At 42.9% G+C, this 27,814-nt stretch overlaps 1 protein-coding gene across 10 annotated transcripts in view; it reads left to right on the plus strand.

The window, feature by feature from the left end:
* Positions 1 to 26,467, plus strand: part of LOC115090397 (inter-alpha-trypsin inhibitor heavy chain H3-like) — a 110,348-nt gene extending 83,881 nt beyond the window's left edge. For all 10 annotated transcript variants that reach the window (XM_029599434.1, XM_029599431.1, XM_029599432.1 and 7 more), the window contains 6 exons: positions 8,333 to 8,365; positions 9,235 to 9,348; positions 16,080 to 16,284; positions 19,425 to 19,597; positions 21,683 to 21,794; positions 25,044 to 26,467. In XM_029599434.1, the coding sequence (XP_029455294.1) occupies positions 8,333 to 8,365; positions 9,235 to 9,348; positions 16,080 to 16,284; positions 19,425 to 19,597; positions 21,683 to 21,794; positions 25,044 to 25,185 (779 nt within the window). In that variant the 3' untranslated portion in view covers positions 25,186 to 26,467. The remainder of the gene's footprint in view (positions 1 to 8,332; positions 8,366 to 9,234; positions 9,349 to 16,079; positions 16,285 to 19,424; positions 19,598 to 21,682; positions 21,795 to 25,043) is intronic.
* Positions 26,468 to 27,814: the final 1,347 nt, after the last annotated feature.

Below are 27,814 nucleotides of genomic sequence, written 5' to 3' on the forward strand. Positions count from 1 at the left end.
GCCTTGATATCTTTATCCCGGGTAGCCATGAGGGAAGCGCACGCGGCTGCCCCATCCTCCAACCCTGAGATCCGCGATTCTGCCTGGTCTAAACGGGGTGGGAGGGCCGCCAGATGCTCTCTTACCTCCCCCAATTGCGAGGTAATTTGGGACCACCGTTCATCCAGTGCTTCACGGATCGCCTCCTTTATTTCCGCGATCGTTAAGGCCGGGGGGGAGGGGGCGAGCGCACTATCACCGACGGCCGCCATTTTGGAATCAGATGTTTTCGGTCGTTCCTTCTCCTTTTTTCCACTCTTGACGGACATCACCACCCCCGATCTGTGCAGCGATCGGGTGCCCAACATGCACTCTGACCCGAGGTGAAATCAAAATCGAATTTGCAGAAAGAAACGCGGTAGGATGTGCCTCGATGGGCAGAGTGGGTCCCGGAGCCAGGAGAAACACGTCTCACCAGCTCAGCTCATCACGTGATCCTCGAGAATTTATGAATTTATTAATTATTCCAGCTATGGTCAATCAGAGTTCATTTTAATCAGAACAAGGACTCATTCCATTTGTCTAATGTTAGAGGTTTTTATTGAAAGTTTTATTAAGATATAATTGATTGATAGGGTGATCATTTTGGTGATTTAGAAAGCTAGAGATAGAGGGGCAGATTTTATAAAACTACGCGTGTGCGTACTTTTGTTCGCGCACCAGGCACAAATAAAAGTACACCGGATTTCAATAGATACGCGCGTATCTGTTAAAATCTGGGGTCGGCACGCGCAGGCTGCCTCCGAGGCCGCTCCGAAATCGGAGCGGCCTCGGAGGGAACTTTCCTTCCACCCCCGGCCCTATCTAAACCCCCCCCTACCTTTGTTGCACAAGTTATGCCTGCTGGGCCGGCTGCCGGCGCACCATGGTCCATTCTGGGGGCTGGTCTGGAGGCCGCAGCCACAACCCCGGAATGCCCCGATGATGCGCCGGCCACGACACGCCCCCAACATGCCCCCCCCCAGGAAAGCCCCGGGACTTACGCGCGTCCCGGGGCTTTGCGCGCGCTGGCAGCCTATGCAAGATAGGCTCGGCACACGCAGGGGGGGGGGGGTTGGGGTAGGTTTTTGGGGGTTACGCGCGTAAACCTTTGAAAATCTACCCCAGAGTTTCTAAAGTAGCACTACAGCTTATTGCCCAGACGCTTGGCACAGATTTCTTTCAGAACAATCGGAAATATCTACCCACAAACTGAAGGTACCTTCAGAGCTCTTAATTAAAAGCTAAAGTTTGTTTTCTCACCAAGCTGGTAAACAGTTGTCGAAGGGGTTAGGTTAGCTTTTCTCTCTGAAGGCATCTGTATCTGTGTTCTTCAATGTGCTGGTCTGGGAGCTCTGCAGCTGTACACATGCATCAGGCAGAGTCTCTGCACTCCAGATATCAAGCTGAAGTGCAAGCAGACTTCTAGTCTCCCGGGGTGTAGTCTGTTGAATGGGGAGCGCTCTTGCATGGCATGCTCTCTGGCAGTCATCAGTATAAAAATGGCATTCAAAGTCATGAGAGGAAATCAGAGTACCAAGGAAATTAGTATATAGGGAGAAGAGAGCCCAGGACAGAATTTTGAGGCACACCAATTGATAGTGAGATGGCAATAGAGAAGGATCTGCCAAAGGAACCATTAAAAGTGTGATGGGAGAGGTAAGGAGAGAATCAGGACATGACAGAGTCCTGAAATCCAAGTGACTACAGAGTATCAAGGAGTAGGTGGTGATCAACAGTGTCAAAAGCAGCAGATAAATCAAGGATGATATGGACTTTGGCTTTAGCCATAAACAGGGCATTGGAGACTTTGGCAAGGGCTGTTTCAGTTGAATGTAGAGGACAAAAACCAGACTGGAGTGGATCAAGAATGGCTTGAAATGCATGAAAGTGAAAACAGTGGTGGTGAACAGCACATTCAAGTAGTTTGGAAACAAAAGGGAAAAGGGATAGATAGGGTTCAGTGAGGGTTTTTTGAGTCGTATGATCACAGCAAGAAGAGTAGCAGTGGAGAGTGATAGATAGAGGATGTGACAGATGAAAAAGATAACTGCACTGGAGATAGAGCTGAGGAACTGGGTTGGACTAGGGTCAGAGAAACAAGTAGTGAGTGTGGAGGAAGAGAGAAGCTGGGCAGTTTCGTCCTCTGTGATTTGAAAGGAAGGAGAGAGTGGTAGAGGTTAGGGGAAGGGTAGAGGAAAGAAGTGGGGGAGAGGGAGGTAAAAGTGACCTGGTTGAATTCAAGACTAATTTTATGAATCTTGTCATGGAAGTAATCAGCCCTAATCTAGGCAGAGAGTTAAGGAGGGGGGGGGGGGGGGGGGGGAGGCAAAGGAAGTCTGAGAAAAGAATTGAGTGTGGCAAAGAGATGGTGAGGGTTGTCAGATGGACATAGTAATCTTGTTTGACAAGTGCAATAGCAGTGCAGAAGATGGTTAGCATGAATTTGAAATGTATGAAGTCTGTACAGTCATGGGAATTTAGCCAGAGACATTCTGCAGAGCAGGCGCAGGAACATAAGTAATGAATTCTAGAGGTGAGCCAAGACTGGGGTTTGGTGCACCTTACAGGATGGATAAGGGGAAGAGCAAGAGTGTCTAAGGCAGAAGAGAGTATAGTGTTGTAAGAAGAAACTGCTTTGTCAATTGACTCAGACAAAGTAGTGGAGGATAGGAGAGATGTAACAGTAGTGGAGAAGAGACAAGATCTTCTCATATAGTCTCACTAGGGTATATCATTACAATAATTAATAATAAGGTACTTTGCAAATCTTTATCATATTTAAGGTGTTCAATATTAAAGCCAATTAACAAAATGATTATTATCCAATGTAATAACTCTGGTGCCTTTGTCTTAAGGCAAACTATCTGAAGACTTAGAGCTTGTCCCATTTGTTTGCAGCTCTCTTCAATGAAAAAGGAGCTGACTTAACTCAAATAAGAAATAGCTAAAATTAGAAAAGCTAAACAGGATTAGCAACCACCAAAAATTCCTCCCCCCACTTTACAACATTCAGAGAACCTGCCCCCACTCCTACAGAAGTTTCAGATCCCCAGGAATAAATGGATCACAGTGGGCTCTGATAGGACAAGATCTGTGACACAGAGACACCCACTCTCTCAAATGATACCAGTACAAAATGCCTTTTCTCTACTGGAACATGAAGATGCACTAGCTATGGTAACTGCAGTGTTACTTAAAGGAAAGAAGATACCCAATGCACAGAAAAGAAACATAACACTATCAAAAAGTTATAAAGAAAGATCCTTGTGCTGGGAGACTCAGTCATTAAAGGCACTCATTTGGGACTTCTTTTTGAGAGGTACAAAATAGTTAAATGCCTTCCAGCATCATCAGCTGGGAGAAATGCAAACCAGGTAGTCAGTGCAATTAATGAAGAAAGTAAGGATCTAAAATCGATGTTATCATCCATCTGGGGACTATTGACCTTGCTAGAAACAGCATCCAAACAGTACAGAGAGATTTCCAGAATCTGGGGAAGCAGGTTGGGCACATGGCTACAACTAATGCATTTTTGGAAATGCTACCTGTTCATTTTAAGGTGAAGGAAACGCTATAGACAACTTCAATAAATGCTCAAAACCTGGTAGAAGGAAGAAGGTTTTGGATATATTGAGGGCTGGGGGTTATGCATGGAAGACTAAAAAGTTACAGGATCCGAGGCAACATGGTATTACCAGTGGAAAGTCATGTCAGATGAATCTGATAGATTTTTTTTTCATTGGGTGACTAGAGAACTGGACCAAGGAAGAGCACTCAATGTGGTTTACTTGGATTTCAGCAAGGCTTTTGATACAGTCCCATATAGGAGGCTCATAAATAAAATGAGAAGCTTGGGAGTAGGTACCAAGGTGGTAGAATGGATTACAAATTGGCTGACTGACAGACATCAGCGAGTAGTAGTAAACGGAACCTATTCTGAAGAAAGAAGAGTGATACGTGGATTTCCTCAAGGATTGGTTCTGGGACCGGTTATGTTCAATATCTTTGTGAGCGATATTGCAGAGGAATTAGAAGATAACATTTGTCTTTTTGCAGATGACACTAAGATCTGCCATAGAGTGGACACACCTGAAGGAGTGGAGAGAATGAGAAGTGACCTAGAAAAACTGGAGAAGTGGTCAAAGTTTGGCAGTTGAGATTCAATGCTGAGAAGTGCAGAGTCATGCATTTGGGGTACAGCAGTCCGAAGGAGTGTATGTGTTGGGAGGCGAAAGACTGTCATGCATGAACTGGGAGAGAGACCTCAGGGTGATAGTGTTTGATGATCTGAAGGTGGAGAAGCAATGTGACAAGGCTGTGGCTAATGCCAGAGGAATGCTGGGCTGCACTGAACGAGCATAACCAGGAGGAAAAAGGAGGTGATAATGCCACTGTAGAGATTCTTGATGAGGTCTCACCTGGAATATTGTGCTCAGTTCTGGAGACCTTATCTCAAAAAAGGATAAGGACAGAATGGAAGTGGTCCAGAGAAAGGCAACCAAAATAGTGTGGGGTCTGTACGGAAAGCCATATGAAATGAGACTGAAGGTCCTTGATATATATTTTATTTTATTTATTTATTTAAGGATTTATATACCGGAGGTTCCTGTATAATATACATATCACCCCGGTTTACAATGAACAGTAACTATCGCTTCAAGTTAGCGGTTTACAATGAACATAGTTAATCCAAGAAACAGAATAAAATATATATATATAACAATGCTAACAGTTAATAAATAACAATTAATAAATGAAAATAAATGCAATAACAATTAATAAATAATTAATAAATAAACAACAATAAATATCAATGAAAAATGGCAATAAAAATGACAATAAATAAAATACAATAGCGGTTGGTAAAATAACATGAGGGTTAATGAGAAAATAACATGGTTAAATAACAAGGTTATGTGAAATATGCTGGGGTGATCGGAAAATATGTGACTGATTTTCTTCCTGCTCTTGGTTCTATGGGAATGCTTGTTTGAATAACCAAGTCTTAAGTTTCTTTTTGAATGTAGCGTGGCATGGTTCAAGGCGAAGGTCAGGAGGAAGCGAGTTCCAGAGTGAAGGGCCCGCTGTGGATAGAGCGCGTTTCCTCAGCGAGGATTTAGCCGGTTGGGTGGTTAGTCTGTTTTGATAAGCGCTTCTGGTGGGTTTTGTAGATGTGTGTAGTTGAATTTGGAATGTTAACTTGAGCGGTGCGATGTTGTGCAAAGCTTTATGTATCATCATTAAGGATTTGAATTGGATTCTGAATTTAATCGGGAGCCAGTGGAGATGAAGAAGGATTGGGGTAATATGATCTCTTTTTTTTTGGCATTTGAGAGGATTCTTGCTGAGGCATTAAGGACCATCTGAAGTGGTTTTGTGGTGCATGCTGGTAGGCCTAGAAGGAGGGAGTTGCAGTAGTCCAGTTTTGGGAGTATGATGGCCTGTAGTACCATGCGGAAGTCTCTGTATAAGAGGAGTGGTTTTAGTTTCTTTAAGGTTTGTAGTTTAAAGAAACATTCTTTTGTAGTGTTATTAACGAATTTGTTGAGGCTGAATCCACTGTCTAGGATGACTCCCAGGTCTTTTATTTGTTGCGAAAAGGTATCTTGGCTTTGGCTAGCATTAAGAGGTGTGGGTGGGACATAGTTTTCCGGTGCTATAATGAGAATTTCAGTTTTGTTTGTGTTTAGGACTAGGTTGAGGCTGGAGAGAAGATTGTTGATAGTTGACAGACAATTATTCCAGTGTGACATAGCTTTGTGTAGTGAGTCTTCTATAGGGATGAGGATTTGTATGTCATCCGCATATAGAAAGTGAGTTAGCTTGAGGTTGGTGAGTAATTGACAGAGCGGGAGAAGATATATATTGAAGAGAGTCGGGGAGAGGGATGATCCTTGCGGTACTCCCCTTTATATATATATATATATATATATATATATATACCTTGGAGGAGAGAAGGGACAGGAGAGATATGATTCAGACCTTCAAATACCCGAAAGGAATTAATGATACTCACAAAAAAAAAAGCTGCAAAACTAGGGGTCATGATATGAAACTCTGAGTGGGTAGACTTAGGAACAATGTCAGGAAATATTTCTTCATGGAAAGGATGGTGGATGCATAGAATACCCTCCCAGAAGAGGAAGTGAATACCTTGGCAACAGGACCTGGCCTCTAGGACGGGCCCCATAATTGGGTCTGGGCTGATGCCTCAGCAACATGACCTGGCTTCTGGGCTGGACCTCAGTGTCAGGCCTGGATCTGGGCCTAGGCCAAGGCCACGGCGATAGGGCTTGACTTCTGGACTGGGCCCTGGCATTGGGCCTAGACTTTTGCCTGTGTCTAGGCTGAGGACTTGGTACTAGAACCTGGCTTCAGACCTGGGCCTAGGCCGAGACCTCCATGAAAGGTCTAGGCCTCAGACCAGGCCACAGTTCCAGACCTAGTCCCCAGGCCAGACGTATTGACAGGACCCTCCCCTCCCAGATAGGATAAGTGGGGGCTTAGGAGGTTCCTGGGCCCAGCAATTTGTGGCAAGTGGTCCAAGGGGATTTTTCCCTTTTATTTCAAAACTAAAGAAAATCTTTTTGGTTTTATTTTGTTTGGTTCTGAAAGCATTATAAAACAAAATAGGAAATGCTTGCAAAGAGATTGGCATACTGGGACCCCCATCCCCCACTGCAAGCATCAGCATAGGCATAGAAAAGGGGAAGACAATAGCCAAATTTGAATCCTGCATTCTCTTTCTTCAGTGACACTGTGTGTAGGGAGACTTTGTCAGGACCGCTATGGACCTCCTCCAGAGTCTCCTGTGGCTTTGGTATCCCCAGGGATAGTTCACCATCTTTCAACTGCTAGATGGTTTCAGTAGTCTTTTGCCCCTATATCTTGGTCTGATAACAGATTTATACGTCAGGCCCACTATGGACTTGCTCCCGAGTTTCCTCTAGTTTCGCCCTGTCCAGGGATAGCAAGTTCACTGTCTTTCGGCTTCTCAATAGCTAGATTAGTCTTTCATTCCTATACCCAGATCTGATGACGGATTTGATTTACACATCAAGACCAGGACTGGTAAATTGGAGACGTTTATTTATTTATTTATTTATTTATTTAATTTGCTTTTATATACCGATATTCAGCAATGCCATCACGTCGGTTTACATATAACAATTTTAACTAAAAAATGGATACAATGTAATAAATATAACAAATGAATGAGCAGCCACTTTTTCTTGGCGCCCTTTGCGCCTCTTTTGGTGTCTTGGGCTTTTCGCACCACTGTTTGTGCTGCTTTGTGCCTCTTGTGGTGCCTCTTGGGGTGTTCCTGCCTCTATTTGTGCTGCTTTTCATCTTTCGCAGCGCCTGAAGCATTTATTCCACTCTTCAGCCACATTGTCCCCTCTCATGACACTCTTTGTGGCACCAGTGCTGCTGCTTCTGCTGCTGCTGCCTGCAAGTTTAATAAAACATGGATGGAAAATCCCAATGTTAGTAGAGCCCATTGCTTCCTCCATAGACTTTAATGGGAGCAAAATAAATGACAGAATGAAAACAAAATGAAATGCAGGAACCTAATTAACTGAATTAAATAGAAGGATTATAGAAAGCAAAGCATATGCATCCAGGTCATGCTCAGACAATCCCCTGAAGCAGAGATTTACCTCGAAACACGGCGCGTCGGGACTGATGGGATTACTACATTTGATAAAAAAAACATAAAGATACGTTGACTTTCATTTTCAATTTTAATTGCATAAAAAACAATCAAAAAATTAAGTACTGGACCGTTGATGATTGAAAAAGCAATGACGATCTGAGGACCGGTAGTGCTTAGTATGATGGCCCTTCTACTTAATTCAGTTAATTAGGTTGCTGCATTATATTTTGTGTTAAAGCAGTGGTCTTGGTGACCTTGGTATTGACTAGAATGAAAAAAAATGACACAGCTTAGCAAATGATATGAACAAAATGATGCAAAATGGAAAATGACTTTATATTAGCAATTATATTTCATGGTTTTGTTTCTATGCATGTTGCTTTGATTTGGTTTGTAGTCAAGAAAGGCAATTTACAAATTTTTCTATTCAATTCAATTATAGTGGATAGATTGAAAACCAAGGAACTAAGGTGGACCTTCAGGGCTAAATTAGGAGCCACATTTTTTTTTTTTTAATGGGTTCACTGATCTTGTCCATCCAGATGTTTGTCAGATCTGCTCTTTAAAAATTCAAGTGACAGATTCCACTACCATCTCCCTTAGTAGCTTGTTCTGGTATGCTGCTTTTAACTCAATAAAATTTGTTTTCCTCAGCACACCAGAGAGTGGGCTCCTCTCCAAGCTTCGGTATGTACCACACAGTTATCACCAAATTTCATGATATTTCACAAGTCCTTCCAGTGCTCAGATATAATGCAGTAGTGGCCATTTTACAGAGATTATTGTTGTCTATTAAATAATCTCCATCATCCACACCTTCAGTATAAGATGTGTTATTACGCCATAGCAAACTCTTCTACCTTAATGCTGTCAGAAGTTGAATTGTTATATCTCCCTTTCCTCCAAAACAAATTTAAAAGCATATTAAATATAATCTTAATATTTTCTTGATTTTGTCTGATGGCATTTTCAATCATCCCCATCCTAGAATACCTTCTGTGGGCAGTATTGTCTGATGTGTTCATGACATGCTCATAAAGATCTGGGCTGGTTTTAGCACTCCCTTCCTGGAACACAGTATTACATCACTGCAATTAAGTTATGCTAAAACCTCCTTTCCTTCAAACTTTGAAGCAATTTAATTATATGTTGGGTACTGGTGGGTCTTTGACTGAAAATGCTTGGGCAACAGGAGCTACGGTGAAGCAGATTGCATCAGATAATCTACAGAGCAATAACAGCACCATTAACCTAACATAGGGGAAAGGGTCAAGTTAGTTCCAGGTACTGCAAAAATACTTTTCTCTGTTATAAAGTATTTCCTTTGTCAATCTTTTATGTCTTCTTTTTTTTTTGCCTCTTTCTTTCTGTTTTTGATATTTTTTTTCAGCTAGAACTGTCTCTTTCTGTCCACTGTCAGTTGTCACTTCTCGGTTTATGTTAGCTATAGTCCCATCACGCACGAGTGCCCTAAATGTATGGTTTAATGGGTGAACTTTATTACTGTTTAATGCTTCGGCTCCTTTCTAATTGTCTGAAATTTGATATTCTTCTAGCTGAAGGAGATCCCCACTTTGTCATTCAGCTACCAAATAAAAACGAAACATTTTGCTTCAACGTGCAGCAGAAGCCAGGTGTAATATTGAACCTGGTGAACGACCCAGTGACAGGTATGCTGCTGGTTAATTACTTTTGCAATGTAGAATAAAAGTGTATATTGTATGTGCAGTGCAGTACAACTCAGATCCTGCCTCTGTCTTGAGTGAGAACTCACCCAGCACGCTGAAATGTATCACAATCGGGGAGGGAGGAATTCTCAGAATTTATCCAGCTCCCAAAAATCGTAAAGAACTTTGATGGGAATCAGAGCACCTACCTTTACAAAACCATTCCTCACTTCACTCCCGCACTCCCATGTATTAGTTATGCTTTTACCATTAGATTATATAATTAGGGAGGTTTTCAGTCCATATACAAAAGAGCACTTTGCCTATGTATCTGTTATCTTCCTTTTCATGTACAATACTGTGTACACTGATGCTGCTCTGTATGTAATAAATAATTATAATGTGAGCCTCTAGCTCCATACATAAAAGCAAATATCAGGCAGTGAGAGGCTCAAATGAAATCCATATTTAAATATGTTGTTTGCTAGAACCAGAAAAGACTTTGGGTTTATTCCAGTTGCCAAGACTATAAGTAGACATATTGGGGCAGATTTTTAAAAGTCCTACGCGCGCCAGGACTATTTTATAAAGGTTCGGCGACACGCGTAAAGCCCTGGGATGCATCTAAGTTCAGGGACTTTACAAAAGGGGCAGTCCAGGGCAGTGCGGGGACGGGGCCAGAGGCCTCCGGCACAGCGGCCATTTGCCGCTGTGTCGGAGGATCGGGTACTGGCAGGCTGCCAGCACGCGCCCAACCTGTGCCTGCCTCCAGGCAGGTGCAAAAGGTGAATTAAACGTTATGCAGCTAAATGAAGATTTGGGCACTTATCTGGCTAAGTTCTCGCTGGAAAATAAGTTAACTGGCTAGAATTTAGCTGGATAAGTTGGGGCGTTCCAGTGATGTAACTCTGGTTGACCCATAGACCTGTCCTAAAGTTAGCCAGATCAACTTATCCAGCTAATTTTAAAATAGCCAGATATATTCAGTGGCGTAGCTACACCGCTGAATATATGGGCTAAGTTAGCCAGATAAGTTGATCTGGCTAACTAGCCAAGTCGCAGAACAGCCGAATATGGACCTCTTAGTTTCAATAAGATACCTAAGAACAACAATGTGCACATACTTTTCAGCTGTGCAAACCAAACTGAAATTCATCCACAAAGGCCCTGCATAGTTTGTGTTTGAAGATCAGGCTGTTGTGCAGTTAAAATTTACTTGCATAATTTCAGTCATTACAAATGAAAGTGTAAAGCTGCGTGCATGCATTTCTGAAAATTAAGGAACTAATTTTCAAAAGGATTTACATGTATAAGTCCTGGTCACGTAAATGGCCTTTTGAAAATTGCCGGAGGGAGTTGTGCATGTAAAAGTGTGTACAAAAGCGATTTTGCATGCATTGCAAAGAGGCATTCTGGGGGCAGAATTAGGGTGATGACAACATTTATGTGCATGCTTTTGATTTTTGAAAGTATATGCTTAAATATTCTTGCACAAAGTTACACCTGGGTGTAATTTTGTGCATGCATGCTCGTTAAGCGCTTGTTAAGCGCACACCCACAAATTTTCACAGTGGGTTTATGCGCATAAAATTCTGAAGGCTGCAGGTAAAAAGTATTCACAGACTTTAGCCCATGCAGGCTGTCTGAAAATTGCTTCACCCAGGACCACTACTGTGCTGACTCCCCCTCCCCCCATTCATTCAGTCTATGTCCTGGGCCAACCAAAAAAAGTCCAGCTCCCTCTAGCAATACAAAATTTAAAAACTGGCAGCTCCCCCAGCCCCCAGGTGTTCACCCTTTCCCACCCACTCCCTGGCCCTCTCCACACACACACACACACACACACACACACACAGTTAAGAGTTATACATTTATAATAACATTTTACATGTAAAAAATCAAAGTACAGTCTTCTGAGGTAAAAATGTCACTTATATTTACATACATTGCTTTGTTGCCATCAGAAATCCCTGCAAAAAGACCCTTGGAACCCATATGATATTAGGCCCAGGGCCGGCATGAGGCATTAGACAGACTAGGCGGTCGCCTAGGGTGCCAGAAGTAGGCAGGGCACTGTCACTAGACATGAAGGCGGTATTTTTTTAACACGAAGGACTTGCGTGTGGAATGCATTGGTCAGCAAGGTAAGGGAGCTCTGACAACACAGGCACTGTGACTCGAGGGGGGAAGAATATGAAGGCATACGACATCCTCATAACATTACCACCTAGGGTGGCTGGACACCCTTGCACTGGCACTGATTAGGCCTATTGTAATATGTGGGATTAACTCTCAAAAAATCCTAAAACACTAATACACTTCCTATTAGGAGAATACCTCACCTCAGTCACACATGTAGAACATAAACAGACCCTCACCCAATACAGAAAAGAGCAACCATAAAGTAGAAATATAAATGTGCATAAAAAAATTGAACTGGAAACCGCAGGAAGCCAGACTCTTTATGCAGTGCAACAATGGAAAAACAGAAACATTAACATTCCTCAAACATCAACAATAAAATCAAGAAATATAATAAATACATAATCATAATAGTAAAAACATTATTTAAATAGTATAAAAAAACAGCTGACAAATAAAAGATCAAATAATTAGAAACATTTACTATTTTTTAAAAAGATTCCAAACACTAATAAAATAGCAGACACATCAAATAACACATGAAAAATAAAACTAAAAAGGATTTTAAAAATTCACACTCTACATATTTGGGAACTTTTGATTTGCAGTCACCCTGAGATTATCGTGGATTGGTGGGAGTGGAGTGCATAAACTTTCTTCTCTTTTCTAATGTATGAAAAGAGGAGAAAGTTTGTGTGCACACATACACATACACAAGCTCTCACACACATACATATACTTCCTCTCAACATGCATAAACATATACTTCCCCATCTTACACATATCCACATTCAGCTCTTCTTTGGTTGGGATACACTAGCAGCCCCATGCCCTCCTCTTCATTTTGGCCACTGACAGGATGGGATCCAACCGCAGCCCCATTCTTTCACACACACTCCCAAAACCCAGGCAGGCTCTCATTTTCTCTCTCTCACACACTCACACAACCCAGGCAGGCTTCTGTTCTCTGTCTTTCACACACACACACACACACACACACACACAGGCATGCTCCCATTCACATCTGCACCTCCCAGGCAGGCTCCCATTCACACACACACACACACACACACACACACACATACCTATTCCTCGCAGGCTCCCATTCACACACTCACCAATCCCAGGCATGCTACCATTCACACTGACACACACACACATGCAGTCTAAGCAGGAATGGCCCATGGGGCCTTTTATTTCTCCTCCGCTGCTGCTGCCATCCTGTGCCTACATCATTGGGGAGAGCAGAAGTTGCTGTAGAATGGGCTCCAGCTCTACGGCTCTCCTCTGTGCCAGCTCTGCAGTATTCAACACTCATGCTGCTAGAACTTCCTGTATGCTTATCTCACAATGCAGGAGATGAGCATACTGGAAGTGCTAGCACCATGAGTGTTAAATACCACAGAGTTGGGCACATGAGGAGGAGCTGTGGAATGGACTTCCTCTTCTCAGTCTCGGCATGCGGGCCTCTTGCTTTTTCTGCTGCCGATGTGATTGGGACCACCGGTGGCCACATGGGCCACTCCCTACGCACACCACCATTTCCCCCAGGTGTGCCGCCCTGTACAATTACACAGTTTGCACACCCAGTGGCACTGGGCCTGCCCTCACATATACACGCGAAGTGTTTCAGCATCTCTCTAAAACATCTTCTGGTGCTTCTCTTTCTAATGCAGTTAAAAGTACACATATACTTTCAGGTGGCTGAAAATCCACTTTTGAATGTAAAACCCCTTTCCTTGGGGGTCACCTTCAGAGGCTGCAGAGGTGGTGGAGGATGCTGTTGCAGCCCCAGAATCAGTCTCTGACCTCCAGGGATCACCAAGTGGGGGACCAGAAGGTTTCTGGGAAGCCCAAGGGGAGACAAAAAAAAAAAAAAGCCAAGATCCACACTGAATTGGTTCCAAAACAAGACTAGAGTTTATTGCTAAAGTTCCAGTAAGATAATGTAAAACTTCTGAAATTATCAAAGAAATGTTTCAAAATACAGTCCAGCAACAGCAAAAAAATAAACAGTCACTCAAGGAGTAATCACTGCTTCCTTCAAAGTAGTTATATATCAGTAAACCACCTTCTCATTTGCCAAGGCACCCAGCCTTAGGGTCCGTGCATCAGACTAGTAACCTTCAGCAATTCATCCACTGTGGGCTTCCCCCATTGACAAGGTCTCTCTTTTCCTTAGGAGAAATCTACTTTCTAGGTGACACACCAATGGTCTTCAGCAAATGCAGGAAAAACAAACAACTATTGGCTTGATTTAGGAGACCACACCCTTCTTCTCTCCATCAACAAGCCCTACTAGTGCCTGTGTAAACATCTTTCATAATCTCCATTCCTGGGAACTTTTGATTTCCTGTCACCCTGAGATTGTCGCAGGGTAGTGGGGGGAAAGGGGGCCAGGTAGCAGCATGTTCACAAACTTTCTATTTCACACACTAGCACACTCAAATGTGCACTCACATTCTCACATATGCTTATTCTCACACACACACACACACACACACACACACACACACACATTCATTTCTCTCTCTCTTCCACAGACATACATGCCACTCACACATGCATACTCACTCTTCTCCCTTTTCCCACACACACTCATTCACTTCTTTCCCTCTTCCACACATTAGGGATGTGTATTTGTTTGCAACAAAATAGGAAATAAAGACAATATTTCCTTTTTCGTTGCGTTTTGGGGGGGGGGCGACGAAACGATAGGAAAACCCACAAAATGTCGTGTGGTTTTCTTATCGTTTTTTTTTGGGGGGGAGAAAGGGCACATTAAAAAAAAAACCAAAACCCACCCCAACCCTTCAAATTTAATTGCAAACCCCCACCCTCCTGACCCCCCAAGACTTGCCCGACCCCCCCCCCCCCCCAAGACTTGCCGAAAGTCCCTAGTGGTCCAGCGGGGTCCCGGGAGCAATCTCCCCCTCTCAGGCCGTCAACTGCCACTAATCAAAATAGCGCCGGTGGCTCTTTGCCCTTACCATGTGACAGGGGCTACTGGTGCCATTGGTCGGCCCCTGTCACATGGTAGGAGCAATGGATGGCCCGTGCCATTTTTTAAGATGGCGCCGGCCGTCCATTGCTCCTACCATGTGACAGAGGCCAGCTAATGGCAGCAATAGCCCCTGTCACATGGCAAGGGCAAAGGGCCATCGGCGCCATTTTGATTACTGGCAGCCAATGGCCCGAGAGCAGGAGATCACTCCTGGGACCCTGGCAAGTTTTTTTTTTTTGGGGGGGTTGTAATTAATTAAATTTGAGGGGTTGGGTTGGGTTTCATTTTTTCATTTCGGGGCAGCCGAAATAAAATCGGCCTGAATCGCGGGAAAACGAAATTTTCCGCGATGGGCCGATAACGAAGGCCGAACCAAAAGTTTCGGCCGAATCACATCTCTACCACACATACATGCACTCTCATGCACACACTCATTTACTTCTCTCCCTCTTCCACACAACACATGCACTCTCATACATGTACATGCATACTCATTCTCTCTTCTCACCTTGATCCCCATTTAGCCACAGGAGCCGCCACTTTCCTCAAGCTCACGAGACAAATATACCACTTCCTCTTCTGCAGTGTCAGGCCTACGCTGCCCTTTTTTAATTTCCTATGCATGGCCTGATGCTGTTGCTCTTCCTGTGTCTGCAATTTCTTTTTCCTTGCAGGGGGTGGGGATGGCAGGGCTCTATGCTCCTGCTTGTCTCGCTCCTGCTGCACAGCCCACACTTCTCCTCATCCTCCTGAAGCATGGGTGCTGATGCTTCTCCTCCTTCGGGCCTATGCTGCTCCAGTCGTTTTTTTTTTCTTCTGGCCTTATGCAGCAGGGCACCTGGAGTTTTCAGGTATTGGCCTGGAGGCCCAGCAATTTGTTCAGAATTCCAAAGTCTCCGGGCCAAATCCAGAGAGTTCCCAGGCATGATAACCTCTTCTTACACCATCCCCTTGGGGAGAATAACACCTTCTACTCTTTGTCCAGCTGCCATCCTTCCCAACCCCTCCTTTATCAGGAAGGATCTTGGACTTTGCAGAGGTTAGCAGTTCCAGAACTCTTGGTCCTGTAAATCAGTTCTGAGAGCAGGAACCCTCCAGAAAACATCAAGGTGACCCTAGCCAAGGTTACATGAAGATTCAGTCATTCTACCCATGGATCTTCTGTTTCTACCTGGATAGATCCTGACTAAGCCATTGAAAAATTTACCTCATAAATGTAAGTGCAAAAGCTCTGGAAATTCATGTGATAGTGTTCTATGATTTTGGGGGTTTACAGTAGAGTTATTCACCTTTAGCTGCTGCATATCTCAAGCAGCATAATTTAAGGGTTCATTCTATGTTCAGACCCTGAAACTTGGAAATCTAGTGCAGGACCATAACATATACCACGTGAGAAATGAAGACAGCAGTAAACCCTTTCTTGGCTGAAAGTCTACTACTGGATGTACAGCAAATTGTTACATATTCTGTACAATCATCTTACCAATTCCATGAGGATACTGTTTAGAGGTTTGCATGTGGAGTGGCTAAAGCAACCAGAAGCAAGTCTTGCTTTAATCTAATTACTTTTTCTTTATGGTTCTGTTAGGCATCACAGTGAATGGAGAGCTTGAAAGTACAATTTATGCCAGCACAGCAAGCACATCCCAAAACACATACATTGGGAAACTGGGGATTGTCAGCAAAAAGCTGGATGTGAAGATGGAAGTGACCCTCCACGTTATTAAAGTCTTTAACGGGCAACAAAAGATGATTTTCCACTGGAAAGAGATGAGGAATCTGACGCAGCAAAGGTAAGGAATACATAAGTAAGGCAGAGCAGCAAATCCTTTATCTAATTGAAACAATAGTTACAAGGATCTTGTGATATAGAAATTATGGTAGCAGTAAAATGGTAAAAATGACAAGAGGCGGGTGGCATGCCTCAATAACATGGTTAACCTATAAGATGCCACCCGCCTCTTGTCAGTTTTGCCACGCCAGATTAACATGGCTATCCCACTGAAGATTTTCACAATAAAATGGTAGTGATCCCATGTATAAGTCATGGGTCTGACACATTTTGGAGTAAAAATTTCAAAGACTTGGGTACCTTTTACATGGGTAAAAACAGAGCCTGCCTCAGAAAGCCATCTCTGGGTAATTCAGGTGGATTTTCACTCATCTGAAAGTGAGCACGTACTGGACTTTCATAGCATGTGTATGGTTTATAGTTTATTGATTTTCCATACTGTCACATCAGCTGTAGCCTTCACAACGGTGTACAGTTTATAATTAAACATAAGAAATACAGTAAACTTATAAAAAGATAACAGCTAAAAAAACATAAGTGTACTTGTACTTTTGGTTGATTAGAAAAAAGGTGTTAGGTTGGGGGGGGAGCAGGGGAAATATATTTTGGGGTTATGATGAAAACTAGATCTATACATTTTGGGGTAGGTTTTAATACGTGCTCACACGTCCATGTCCGGCACGCATGTTATAAAATCAGGTGGCCGCGCGCACATGCGCGCTGGAGTTTATAATCTGTGCGCGCATGTGCGTGTGGAGCGGGCAAGGGGGGGGGTGTAATTTTGCAAGTTTAAGTGGCGACGCAATCGGCAGTTCCCCAGTTCCTTCCCAGTCCACTCCAATTAAGGAGCAGACTGGGAGGGAACTGCCCTAACCTCCTGCCTAACCTTCCTTCCCCTTCCCCTCTCCCCCTTTCCCCCCACCCCCTAAACCCACCCTACTTTACCTTTTTTTTATTTTTTAAGTTGCCGCTCCTCCGGAACAGAAGCAACTTGCATGCACCAGCCGATGGTACAGCGGCAAATGGCCACTGTACCGGCCGCCTCCAGACCCACCTCCCCACCCCTTTATCTGGGCCCAGCACTTCGGCGCATAAAAGGGGTTAAGCACGTGGCCAGGACCCTTTGAAAAAGCACAGCACTCCCGCTTTTTACGTGCGCAATTGATTTAAAATCTGCCCGTTTATATTTTTAAAAAGTGCATGCCACTAACATGCATGCTTTATGCTATTGTTTTAAAATGAATAAAGGTACGCATGTACCTTTAGCCACAGTACCTTGAGGTAATGTGTGTACTTTGTATTATGTGTTTGAAAACTCACTTGTTTTCTGTAGGCATAAAAGTACATATGTACCGGTACTACTGCTGTTAGGGAGTCTATTGAAATTTACTTTTAGGGCATGAATTTTCAAAGCCATATACGTGCATAAAGTCTAGTTTTGTGAGCATAAATGACTCTACTAAAATAACTCGGGGCTCAGCTTGCATAAAAGTACACAAGTAAACCAGTTTCTTGCATACTTGTAAGCAAACTGGCAAGAGAGTTTCAGAGAGGGATGGGAAGGAGCTGGGATGGAGTTTGGATTTAGGCACTTACTTTTGGATTTAAAAAAAATGTGGAGGTAATTTTCAAAAGTATTTTATGAGCATAAATGGACTTTATTCGCATAAATAAGCTTTTGAAAATTGCTACTTATATGCGCAAAACTCTTGAAATTTCACTGAACTTTCCAAAGGTTTTACACCTGAAGGGGCTCTGTTCAAACAAATGGTAATGGAACCCACAAGGCAGGGAGTTTTACTTGACCTAGTGCTCACTAACGGGGATAATGTCTCTAATGTACGGGTGGGTGCCCACCTCAGCACCAGTGATCATCAAACAGTATGGGGCAGATTTTATAATCTGCGTGCACGGGGTACATTTGTGCGCGCTACCCGGCGCGAACAAATGTAACCCCGATTTTATAACATGCGTGCGCTGCCGCGCGCATGTTATAAAATCCGGGGTCAGCGTACGCAAGGGGATGCACACTTGTGCACCTTGCTCGCGCAGAGCCCTAGGGGAGCCCCGATGGCTTTCCCCATTCCCTCCGAGGCCGCTCCGATTTTGGAACTTTCCTAGCGCTCTTCCCACCCGTCAGCCCTACCTACATCCCCCCCTACCTTTATTTCAGGAGTTACACCCGCCTCTGTCTCTGGCAGGCATAACTTGCGTGCGCCAGCCAGCTGCCAGCGCGCCATCCCCCGGCACGGCCGCTGTGTCGGAGGACTCTGTCCCGCCCCCGGACCGGCACCCCGCCCCCAGCCCCGCCCACTTCCCGTCCCTTTTTCAAAGCCCCGGGATATATGCGCATCCCGGGGCTTGTGCACGTCGCCAAGCCTATGCAAAATAGGCTCGGCGCACGCAGGAGCAGGTTTTCGAGGTTACGCGCACAAGTTACACGCGTAACCCTTTGAAAATCTGCCCCTATGGTTTGATATTGCAAATAGGATCCGGAGAAGCGTCACAAAGACCCGAATGTTTGAACTTCAAAAAAACAGACTTTGTCATAATGGGGAAATATCTGGAGGCAGAACCTGAAGACTGGGAGAAAATGGGAGAGGTTGAACAACAGTGGGCCAAACTAAAAGGAGCAATTACAAAAGCAACAAATTTGTATGTTAGAAAAGTAAACAAAAGTAAGAGAAATAAGAATCCAATCTGGTTCACAAAAGAGGTGGCTGATGTAATAAAAGCAAAAAAAGCAACTTTTAAGAAATATAAAGAATCCCAAAAAGTGGAACACAGGGAGGATTATCTGGCGAAACTGAGGGAGATGAAAAAAGTATGCAAGAAAGCAAAAAGTCAGGCAGAGGAAAGGATTGCCAAGGAGGTAAAGTGAGGTGACAAAACATTTTTCAGATATATCAGAGAAAGGAGAAAGGTACATAGTGGTATAGTGAAATTGAAAGGGGATAAGGATCAATGGGATGATGAATTAGCAGAAATATTAAACAAATACTTCGGTTCAGTGTTCACTAAAGAAGACCCTGGAGAAGGACCATCACTTGTTATCAAGACTGTTATTATAACAGGAATGCTGCAGGATATGTTATAATAAATCATAATAATTAGATAATAGTTTAATTACTTTCTTCTTAGTTTCAGTTTATCCATTTTAAAAGGAAAGAGATTAACAGTTTCCATTGGTGATGATGCATCATTTGTGATTGTCCTACACCGTGCCAGGAAGATGCACTTAAAGCATAGAGATTACTTGGGAATATACACACTGGACAGTCATCAACTTTCTGAAAATACCCATGGCTTGCTGGGTAAGAGCAAAATCTATTGTAGTTAATAGAGATCAGTTTTGAAAAGGATCTAGCTGGCTAACTTTTGCACCACATATAGCAGCTAAAAATATGCACATAATTTTAACTGGAATAAAAAAATTCATTTCTAGAGGCATGTTTGAGTCAAGGTAGTAAACTACACGTGGTGCATACTGCATTTTCAAATATATTTGCATAGTTTTATACCCATAGAAAAAAGAAGGGGAGGGTTCAAGATGGCGGACTAGACTAGCTCACAGTTTTGAGATCCCAGATGAGCTTGTGGCTGAATTATTCTTTTATTCATTTTTCATTTTTCTCACCTAATATGGTGAAGAAGAGGATGAGACAACCTCAGGAGTTCTTTGTGCAGCTTTGGTTTCATCCTTCATTTTCAGCAAGTGAAAATGAATATGACAAGTTACTTTATTAAATCATGAAATGTACTATAAGATATCATGGGATCAATATTGAAACACACTGTTACCCGTTTAGACGGATAACAGGGAAGTTATAGAAACATAGAAATGACGGCAGAAAAAGACCAATCGGCCCATCCAGTCTGCCCAGCAAGCTTCCACACTTATCCTCCCATACTTATCTGTTTCACCAACCACCAAGTTCAGGGCCCTTGTTGGTAACTGTTTGATTCAAATTTCCTGCCATCCCCTGCCATTGATGCAGAGAGTAATGTTGGAGTTGTATAAAAGGTGAGCATAAGGCTTAATGGTTAAGGGTAGTAACCGCCGCATCAAGCAAGTTACCCTGATGCTTGTTTACCCAGACTGCACAGATCATTGCCTTGTTGGATGTTGTCTGAATGTAAATCCTGTTTTCCACATTTCACCCTGCTGTTGAAGCAGAGAGCAACCCTGTATATGCATTCAAAGTGATGTATCAGGCTTAATTGATTTCTAAATGGCTTAGCCGCATTTTTAAAATGCTTACCCAGCTAAATTCTAACCGGATATTGATATGGCTTGTGCCTAGCAGAAAAGAAGATAAAGTTTGTTTGAATTAAAAAGAGTAGTAGATTTAGGTGCTAATTTCCCATTGAACTAACCTTGTAAATATCTTATAGTTTACCAGTATATTCATTATGTTTTATGTAATCTTAAGCAGTTGTCAAATTTTTTGAGAGACAAACGCTTCAGTCTTTAAAATTTACTGATTTCTCAGGGTTCATAGGTTCACCGCATTTAATTTAGCAGCAGCATCAACAACAACTTCCTCTAAGGATCTCTTATTTGTAATACAAGGAACCGGTTGCCAAACTTGGAAATCCATGATTCCTCCCAGATGGCTTAGTGGTATTTCATAGGAGTCTAAAATAGGTCTCCTGGAGCCATGGCCTCATGGAGGATATTGGCCAGTGGCTGCAAGGAAGGTGAAAGATTCCCTCACCTTGGTTTCACTCCAACATGAACAATTACTCTCAGGTCAAAGAAGACACATTCCCACTCTATGCACCCACTTATATTGTCCCAGGACACACTCCCCCTAGAGATTCTTTGTCAAAAACTATTTAAAAAAGTTACTCAAAATTCCTTAAACCTCTGCCATAATGGCACAAAACCACAACCTCAAAAAGTAGAGGTTAAATGACATCCCTTGGAATTTCACCATAGAGAACTTTCTAGTGAGGACCTGAGTTAGGGTTCCCGTCAAACAGACAATTTAAAGAATGCCTTTGAATTTGTTTTTTTTTCTAAATTGGAAATTTTGTATACTCTATGGCATACACCCTTCCAATCTTGAAAGAGAATAGACTGCTTGTGTACTAGACTGGGAACGCTTCAAATTCTCAAATCTTGTCCTTCAGGATGGTGATTTTCTACCAGGTCGTCAACCCAGAACTTTTTTAACTTACTTCCTTTTCCCCATTGGGAAAAAGTGGAAGGTGGAAACTGGTGCTGTCCCAGACCCGGTATCATTATTTTCTGTAGAATATCATCATTGAGGATGGACATCTTTCTAGTTTATTAATATTACCTATGCAAACTACAGCTCTTAATAGATTTTACATAATTATTCCTGCCAAATTTACAGAGCAGGTTCAAATAATATACTTTTTCTTTATCCTAGGTCAGTTTTATCATGATATGGAATTTGAAATCTTTGACATTCATCCTACTTCAGATCCAGGAAAAACCGATGCCACACTGGCAATAAAAGGCAACAAGATAGCAGTAACTGGGTAAGACAGAAAAGTTTCCCATTTTAAACATTTTGTTGAGAAGGACGAAGTGCCACAGTTCCTTATTATGCCAGAGCATTATCAAACTGGGGATTTCCAACTCAGAGGTAACTCTTGCTATTGTAAACAATAAAACTGATCACAAAAAGCAGAGGCCTGGGGTGAAGGGAAAATGTTAGCCCCTGCTAATCAATAAGCAAAGCTGAGGATGTGCCTTGAAGGATGCATCCTTCCAGTCTTTGGGATAACCAGAAATCTCAGTCTGGCCAGGGCATGCCATCTGGGGAAGTGAGAACAGCAGAGACTGCAGGGGAGTAAAATATAAAGACCATCCTAACAAAAGAAAATACAAAAACACCTCATTTTTTTAAGCAACAATGACAGCCTTCTAGGGTTAAAAGTCGCTCATTTCCTGCCCATTCATGCCTTCTTCTTCATGCACCCCTCCCAGAAGTATCACCAGGCTAAAGTGCCTGGCAATGCTCACAGGGAAGCTGATTTAAAGGGGCTGCAAGATCGTATAAAAGTTCCTGCTTCCTGTTTAAAAATTCCCCTGTGGTCCATTGGTGAATCTCCTGGCTTCAGCCCATAAATAAAACAAAAAGATTAGCAACGCTTAAGCCACCCCCATGTCTCAACGTTTTCCCTTAGTCAAAAAAAATACCCCCCTTTCTAAATACCCATCCATCACTTCCTGGACCCTCTAGAGCCTTCCCTTAAAATCCCTTATAGTCTAGAGGGAGCATGAGAGATCCCTACTCACTCTTGCTCCACCATCACCAGCTTTCAAAATGGTGCTGGCTGATCCCAAGTGCTCCTTTGCCCCAGATGTGAGGGACAAAGGAGCACCTGGGATATCCTGACACCATTTTGAAAGATGGTACCTGTGCTGCAGGAACAAATGGAAATTGCTCCTGCTCTCTCTAGACCACCAGGAATTTTAGGTATAGCCCCACTTCTAGGGTGTACCATGAAGGTTGGAGATCATACTCAGCCCTGAGGCTAAGACCAAATAAAGTCCTGCAATACCCTTGTGGATTCTCCGATAGGGTGGAACGTAAACCTCCAGGGCCCAAGGCATAAGGTTAAGATCTTGCTGTGGTGTTCTCAATACATTAAAGACCCGATTTTAAAAGGCCTTGCGCGCCGCGTCACTTTAGAAGGGGCCCAGCCACACGCGTAACCCCCGATAAGCGCTGAAGTGCCAGGCCCAAAATAAAAAAAAAAACAAACCATTCAAAAATCTCCAGATGTTTCACAAAAATGCAGGATTCCCACCTTCCAACCAGTGGATTGTGAACTGGACAAATTATGTTTCTCTTCCTAGCTTCTCCTGGAACAGGGGGTGTTTCCTTCCCTGAGCAGGACTGGGGGGAGCCAGGAAAAACAAGAATAAAGTCCCAAAATCCTTAAAACAAGCCAAAACCCTGAGAAACACTTACTGGCCAGCATGTGGATCAGAAAGGTTCCTATTCTGTGTAGCCAGGAGGGTGTGGCCAGCCCTTACAGGAATAGGGGAACAAAGAAAATCAGTCTTTCTCCTTCAAAAGCTGAAACAAAGCCGCACTGATCTCAACATCCAACTGCTCTTGAGCAGGCAGGATCCCACCACTGCCGCAAACCCTCAGGGGATGTTGTAGCAAAGTGCTATGCTCCATTCCCACTTCCTTCACAGGGCCTGTACTAGGCCCAATTCTAGTGGCGATCCCAAGGGGCTCTTTACATAGGGTAAGCCTGGGGAGGGTCTGGGGGACAGTGGGTTGGTATTTGGAAGTAGCGCACGTTTTTGGCTAAGGGGCAGGGCTTGAGGCATGGGGGTGAGCGCTTCAGTGCTGCTAGTTTTTTAGTTATAGGCCGGATGGGAGTATGACATGGGAGAGGTCAGAAGCTTCACCCATAGACCACCAGGAAATTTTTATCTGGTTGGAGGGAACTCTTATAGGGTCTTGCAGTCCCTTTAAAAGATGGCAGCCCCAGATACTCGGGTACCACAGTTTAGTGAATTCTGTGGGAGTTTAGTTGCGGTAAAATGACACGGTAATGTGTCATTTTACTGCAGCTTAGTAAACTGGCCCCTAAATTTAGTCCCAGAGTGATCAAGTGACATGCTCAAGGTCAAAGATGGGAGGTGGAGAAAGGAAAATGTGTTGGAGGCTCAAGAGTTTGCTGTTCTAACTACTGCACTACACTGCCATCAATGGCAGTCCTGACCGGTGCATAGGACCCCTGTTTGTGCTCCCTTTTATTTATAGGGGGGGTAATTTTCAAAGCCATTTCCATGCATAAATCAGTGTTTTATGCACATAAATGGCTTGTTAGAAAATGTGCTGGTCTTTGTGTATAATTTTATGTGCACAAAAAAAGGTGCTCTGGGCGGTATAGTCGAGTGGCGGAGTTTGGATTTTGAAGTGCTGAACAAGTGTGAAAAGCGTAATATAAAAACAATCTACATAAATAATGTGCATGTCCTATCTCCACAGGAGTTTTTCTGTTTGTTCACTGTTGTCCTGCTTTCAGAGTGTCCTGTTTCCACAGCAGCTTTTCTCTTTCCATTTGCTAATGCTATTGTTCTGCATAAACTTTTTTTGTTTACTGTTATGCTGTCTTCTGGTGGTCAGACTACACATTAACTGCTACTGCTTTAATTCACTGTACCTGGCTATAGAGTTTTAGCCTCTGACTTGGAAGCAGGGTGGATGGTTTTTCTCCTGTTTTCATCAACTCTGTCCAGCCTATGAAGCATAATCTTCTTTTTACCTGCCTTTATTGCTGTGGCCCAGGCTGCTCTGGTCGATGTTATCTATAGTTTATGCACGCACAGTAAGACTTTACTTGTTTTACTTTTCAATAAAGTTTGGAGTTGAAGAAGCGGCCTTCTCTGACTGCAAAGCAAAAACTGAGTTAAGCTAGTTGTTTAAATTGCGCATAGGAAATCTGCAGCTGAGACAGAATAGCGCATACTTGTGCAAGCATAAATCTGCTTGCACAAGTTACAGTCTGCCAATTGCAGATGTAAATTTGTGCGAGCACATTTGTGTACATATGGAAGGCTAATTTTCAAAGCAAAAGTATGTGCATACTTTCGCTTTCAAAATTAGTGGAAAGTCTGCAGGTAAAAAGTACTCTCAGACGTTGAAAATTCTCTCATAATTCTTATTCAGTGTATTTTACATACATGCATGTTAAAATGACTCATTGCAAAAAAGTAATTTAAAACTATTCAGAAATGTTCTCTTATTGTTGTTGCAGGAAGTGGCGAAAAAATTTTAGAACAAATTCAAGGGATGGTGTGGCTATTTTCTGTTGGTTTGTGGCCGGGAATGGAAAGGGTTTGATTGATGGAAATGAAAGAGACTACATCGTTTCCAGCTTATTTGGCCATATAAACTGATCACATGCAAGAGCACCTTTTTGGAGACAAAACTCTATATACCATGTTATGTCATGATAGCAGGAAAAAGAAACAGACCAGCACTTCAAATCAGGAAATGACCATTAGTTAATATAATCTGCTTTCCTGCTGTCTTGTGAACCATAAGAGGAAGCCTAAAATGATAGACATGAGCTGAAAGATTATCTCCATGAGCTGATGATCTGTTAAATTTCTTACAGTATATAGCAAACCTATATCAATAATATTTTTATGAAAGGACCTTCATAAGCTGGATCCAGACACTTACTATTTGGTATGAATGGATGGTAACAGTAGTAATCATTGTTCCATCTTTATATCATCGCCAAGCCCTGAAGCAGTCATATGGTATGTTGATATGCTGACAGTGTCAGGCCGAGACTCAATGAAAACACTGATCGACCAAAGAGTGCTTAAGTTAAGCACTAAAATATGTTTGCTTTATATTCAATAGAAAGTTTCTGGGGGCTTGTTATGAATTGGTGACAGCGTAATAAGAGAATTTGGAAATGCCGTTGTTGGATTATGGATAATAAGGCAGCTGACTCATTGATTTTAGTTGCATTTAAAAAAATATAATTAAAAAAGGACATGATAAGGACCCACTGAACCAAGTCAGATCTGATATATGATTAAAACTACTGTGCATTTTGCCAAACTTTATTGGTTGCCACACATTGTTTATGATATCGGCATGGGTTAAAAACTTGGGGGTAGATTTTAAAAGCCCAATGCATGCCAAATCAGGGAGATACGCGCATCTCTTGGGCCGATGCTCTGCGCACGTATTTTAAGAAGCGTCTATGGACGCACGTATCTCTCAATACACACACGAAAGAAAATGTCCAAAACAGGGGCGGGACATGGGCGTGGTGTAAGTGAGGCATGGATGTACTGGGAATTTAAATAGAAACTAGCATGTAAGTATTTATGCACATAAGCGTGTGGCGGGGTCGCCTACTGCATAACTTCTGCTATAGATGGCGTGTAAGTTATAAAACAAACAAAAAAAAAACTAGGCTAGTCAGTGGGGTTTTTAAGGGTTGGGGGAGGTAGGGTAAAAGAGAGGTTAGTTAGCTAGGGGGGTTAGGAAGTTCTATCCTGTAACTAGGCAAAGTGGGAACGAACTGGTTTAACCAGTATATATTAAACCCTCCCCCCACGTACGTGGTAGAAGCGGCACATGCATGCATCCATATAAAATGGCACACACATTTACATGCATGCGGGGCGGGGCGTGGGCAGTCCGGGGCGGTCCGGGGGGGGGGGGGGGCGTGGCGTGGCCTGAGCCTCCGGGCACAGCGGCCATTTGCCGCTGTGCTCGGGATCATGGGCCAGCCATCGGCTGGCGCGTGTAACTTCTTCAACAAAGGTAAGGGGGTTCTAGCTAGGGCTGGGGGGGGGGGGGGTTTAGGTAGGGGAAGGGAGGGGATGGTGCGGGGGGTGGAGGGAACGGAGGCAGGCTGCGCGGCTTGGTGCGCACAAGCTGCACAATTGTGCACCCCCTTGCGTGTGCCGACCCTGGATTTTATAACATGCGCGCGCTATAAAATCAGGCGTAGATTTGTTCGCGCCGGGTTGCGCAAACAAATCTGCGCCCACGCGCAGGTTTTAAAATCTGCCCCAGTGTAGAGTACGTGCATTCCTTTGCAGACCTATGTTGGATGATAATAAATTTAATCCACATGTCCCCTGGCAGTGGAGATGCTTTCTTTTTTGAATTACATTGGTGGATATTTTTCCTTCTTACTGTTTCACCTAATGGTTTGAATGAATCCATCGACTAAGAACATAAGAACATAAGAAAATGCCACACTGGGTCAGACCAAGGGTCCATCAAGCCCAGCATCCTGTTTCCAACAGTGGCCAATCCAGGCCATAAGAACCTGGCAAGTACCCAAACACTAAGTCTATTCCATGTTACCATTGCTAATGGCAGTGGCTATTAGCAATGGTAGAGCAATGGTAGAACACTCTTATATGATTTTTTGAAACTGTGAATTATATAAATATTTCAAATTGCAATAAAATTTTGCTGTATTTTTGTAGGATTATTTTTATGATTGAAACAATCAAGTAATTATTGCTTTATAGTTATCTTTTAGTGCTGTGCATTTTTTGAATAATAAGGATGGTCCAATAACTGTTGTTTATGTGTTGTCCTCTCATTGGTTGCAGAGGGTTATTAGCATTAAACCAAAGAATGTATTAAGTCTGTTTGCTTCAGTCCCATAGACCAGAGCCATCAAGCAGTTTTTGCAGAGTGATATTAGAGACATGGATACTAGATGTTCCCTGATGCAGTACCTCAAAACATGAGTTCATACCGGATTTTAATAGGAAAAGAAGGAATTTCAATATGAGAAGATAAGTACTAAATTTAATGAAAGTTTGAGTTAGTGAAGTTCACTTGGAAGCATTGCACATTGGAAAAATTGCACATTTAAGTACTTAAAACATTCTTTTTAAATTATGGACCAATGATTACAGCTGTTACGATCTATTCATAACCAAATGGTAAGTGTCTGGGTGCGGCTTATGAAGGTCCTTTCACAAAAATATTAATCCTATTGGTTTGGGTATATTTTGAGTTTATTATGGTGATTTC

This window comes from Rhinatrema bivittatum, chromosome 4 (genome assembly GCF_901001135.1).
Source record: "Rhinatrema bivittatum chromosome 4, aRhiBiv1.1, whole genome shotgun sequence".
NCBI classification, from domain to species: Eukaryota; Metazoa; Chordata; class Amphibia; order Gymnophiona; family Rhinatrematidae; genus Rhinatrema; species Rhinatrema bivittatum.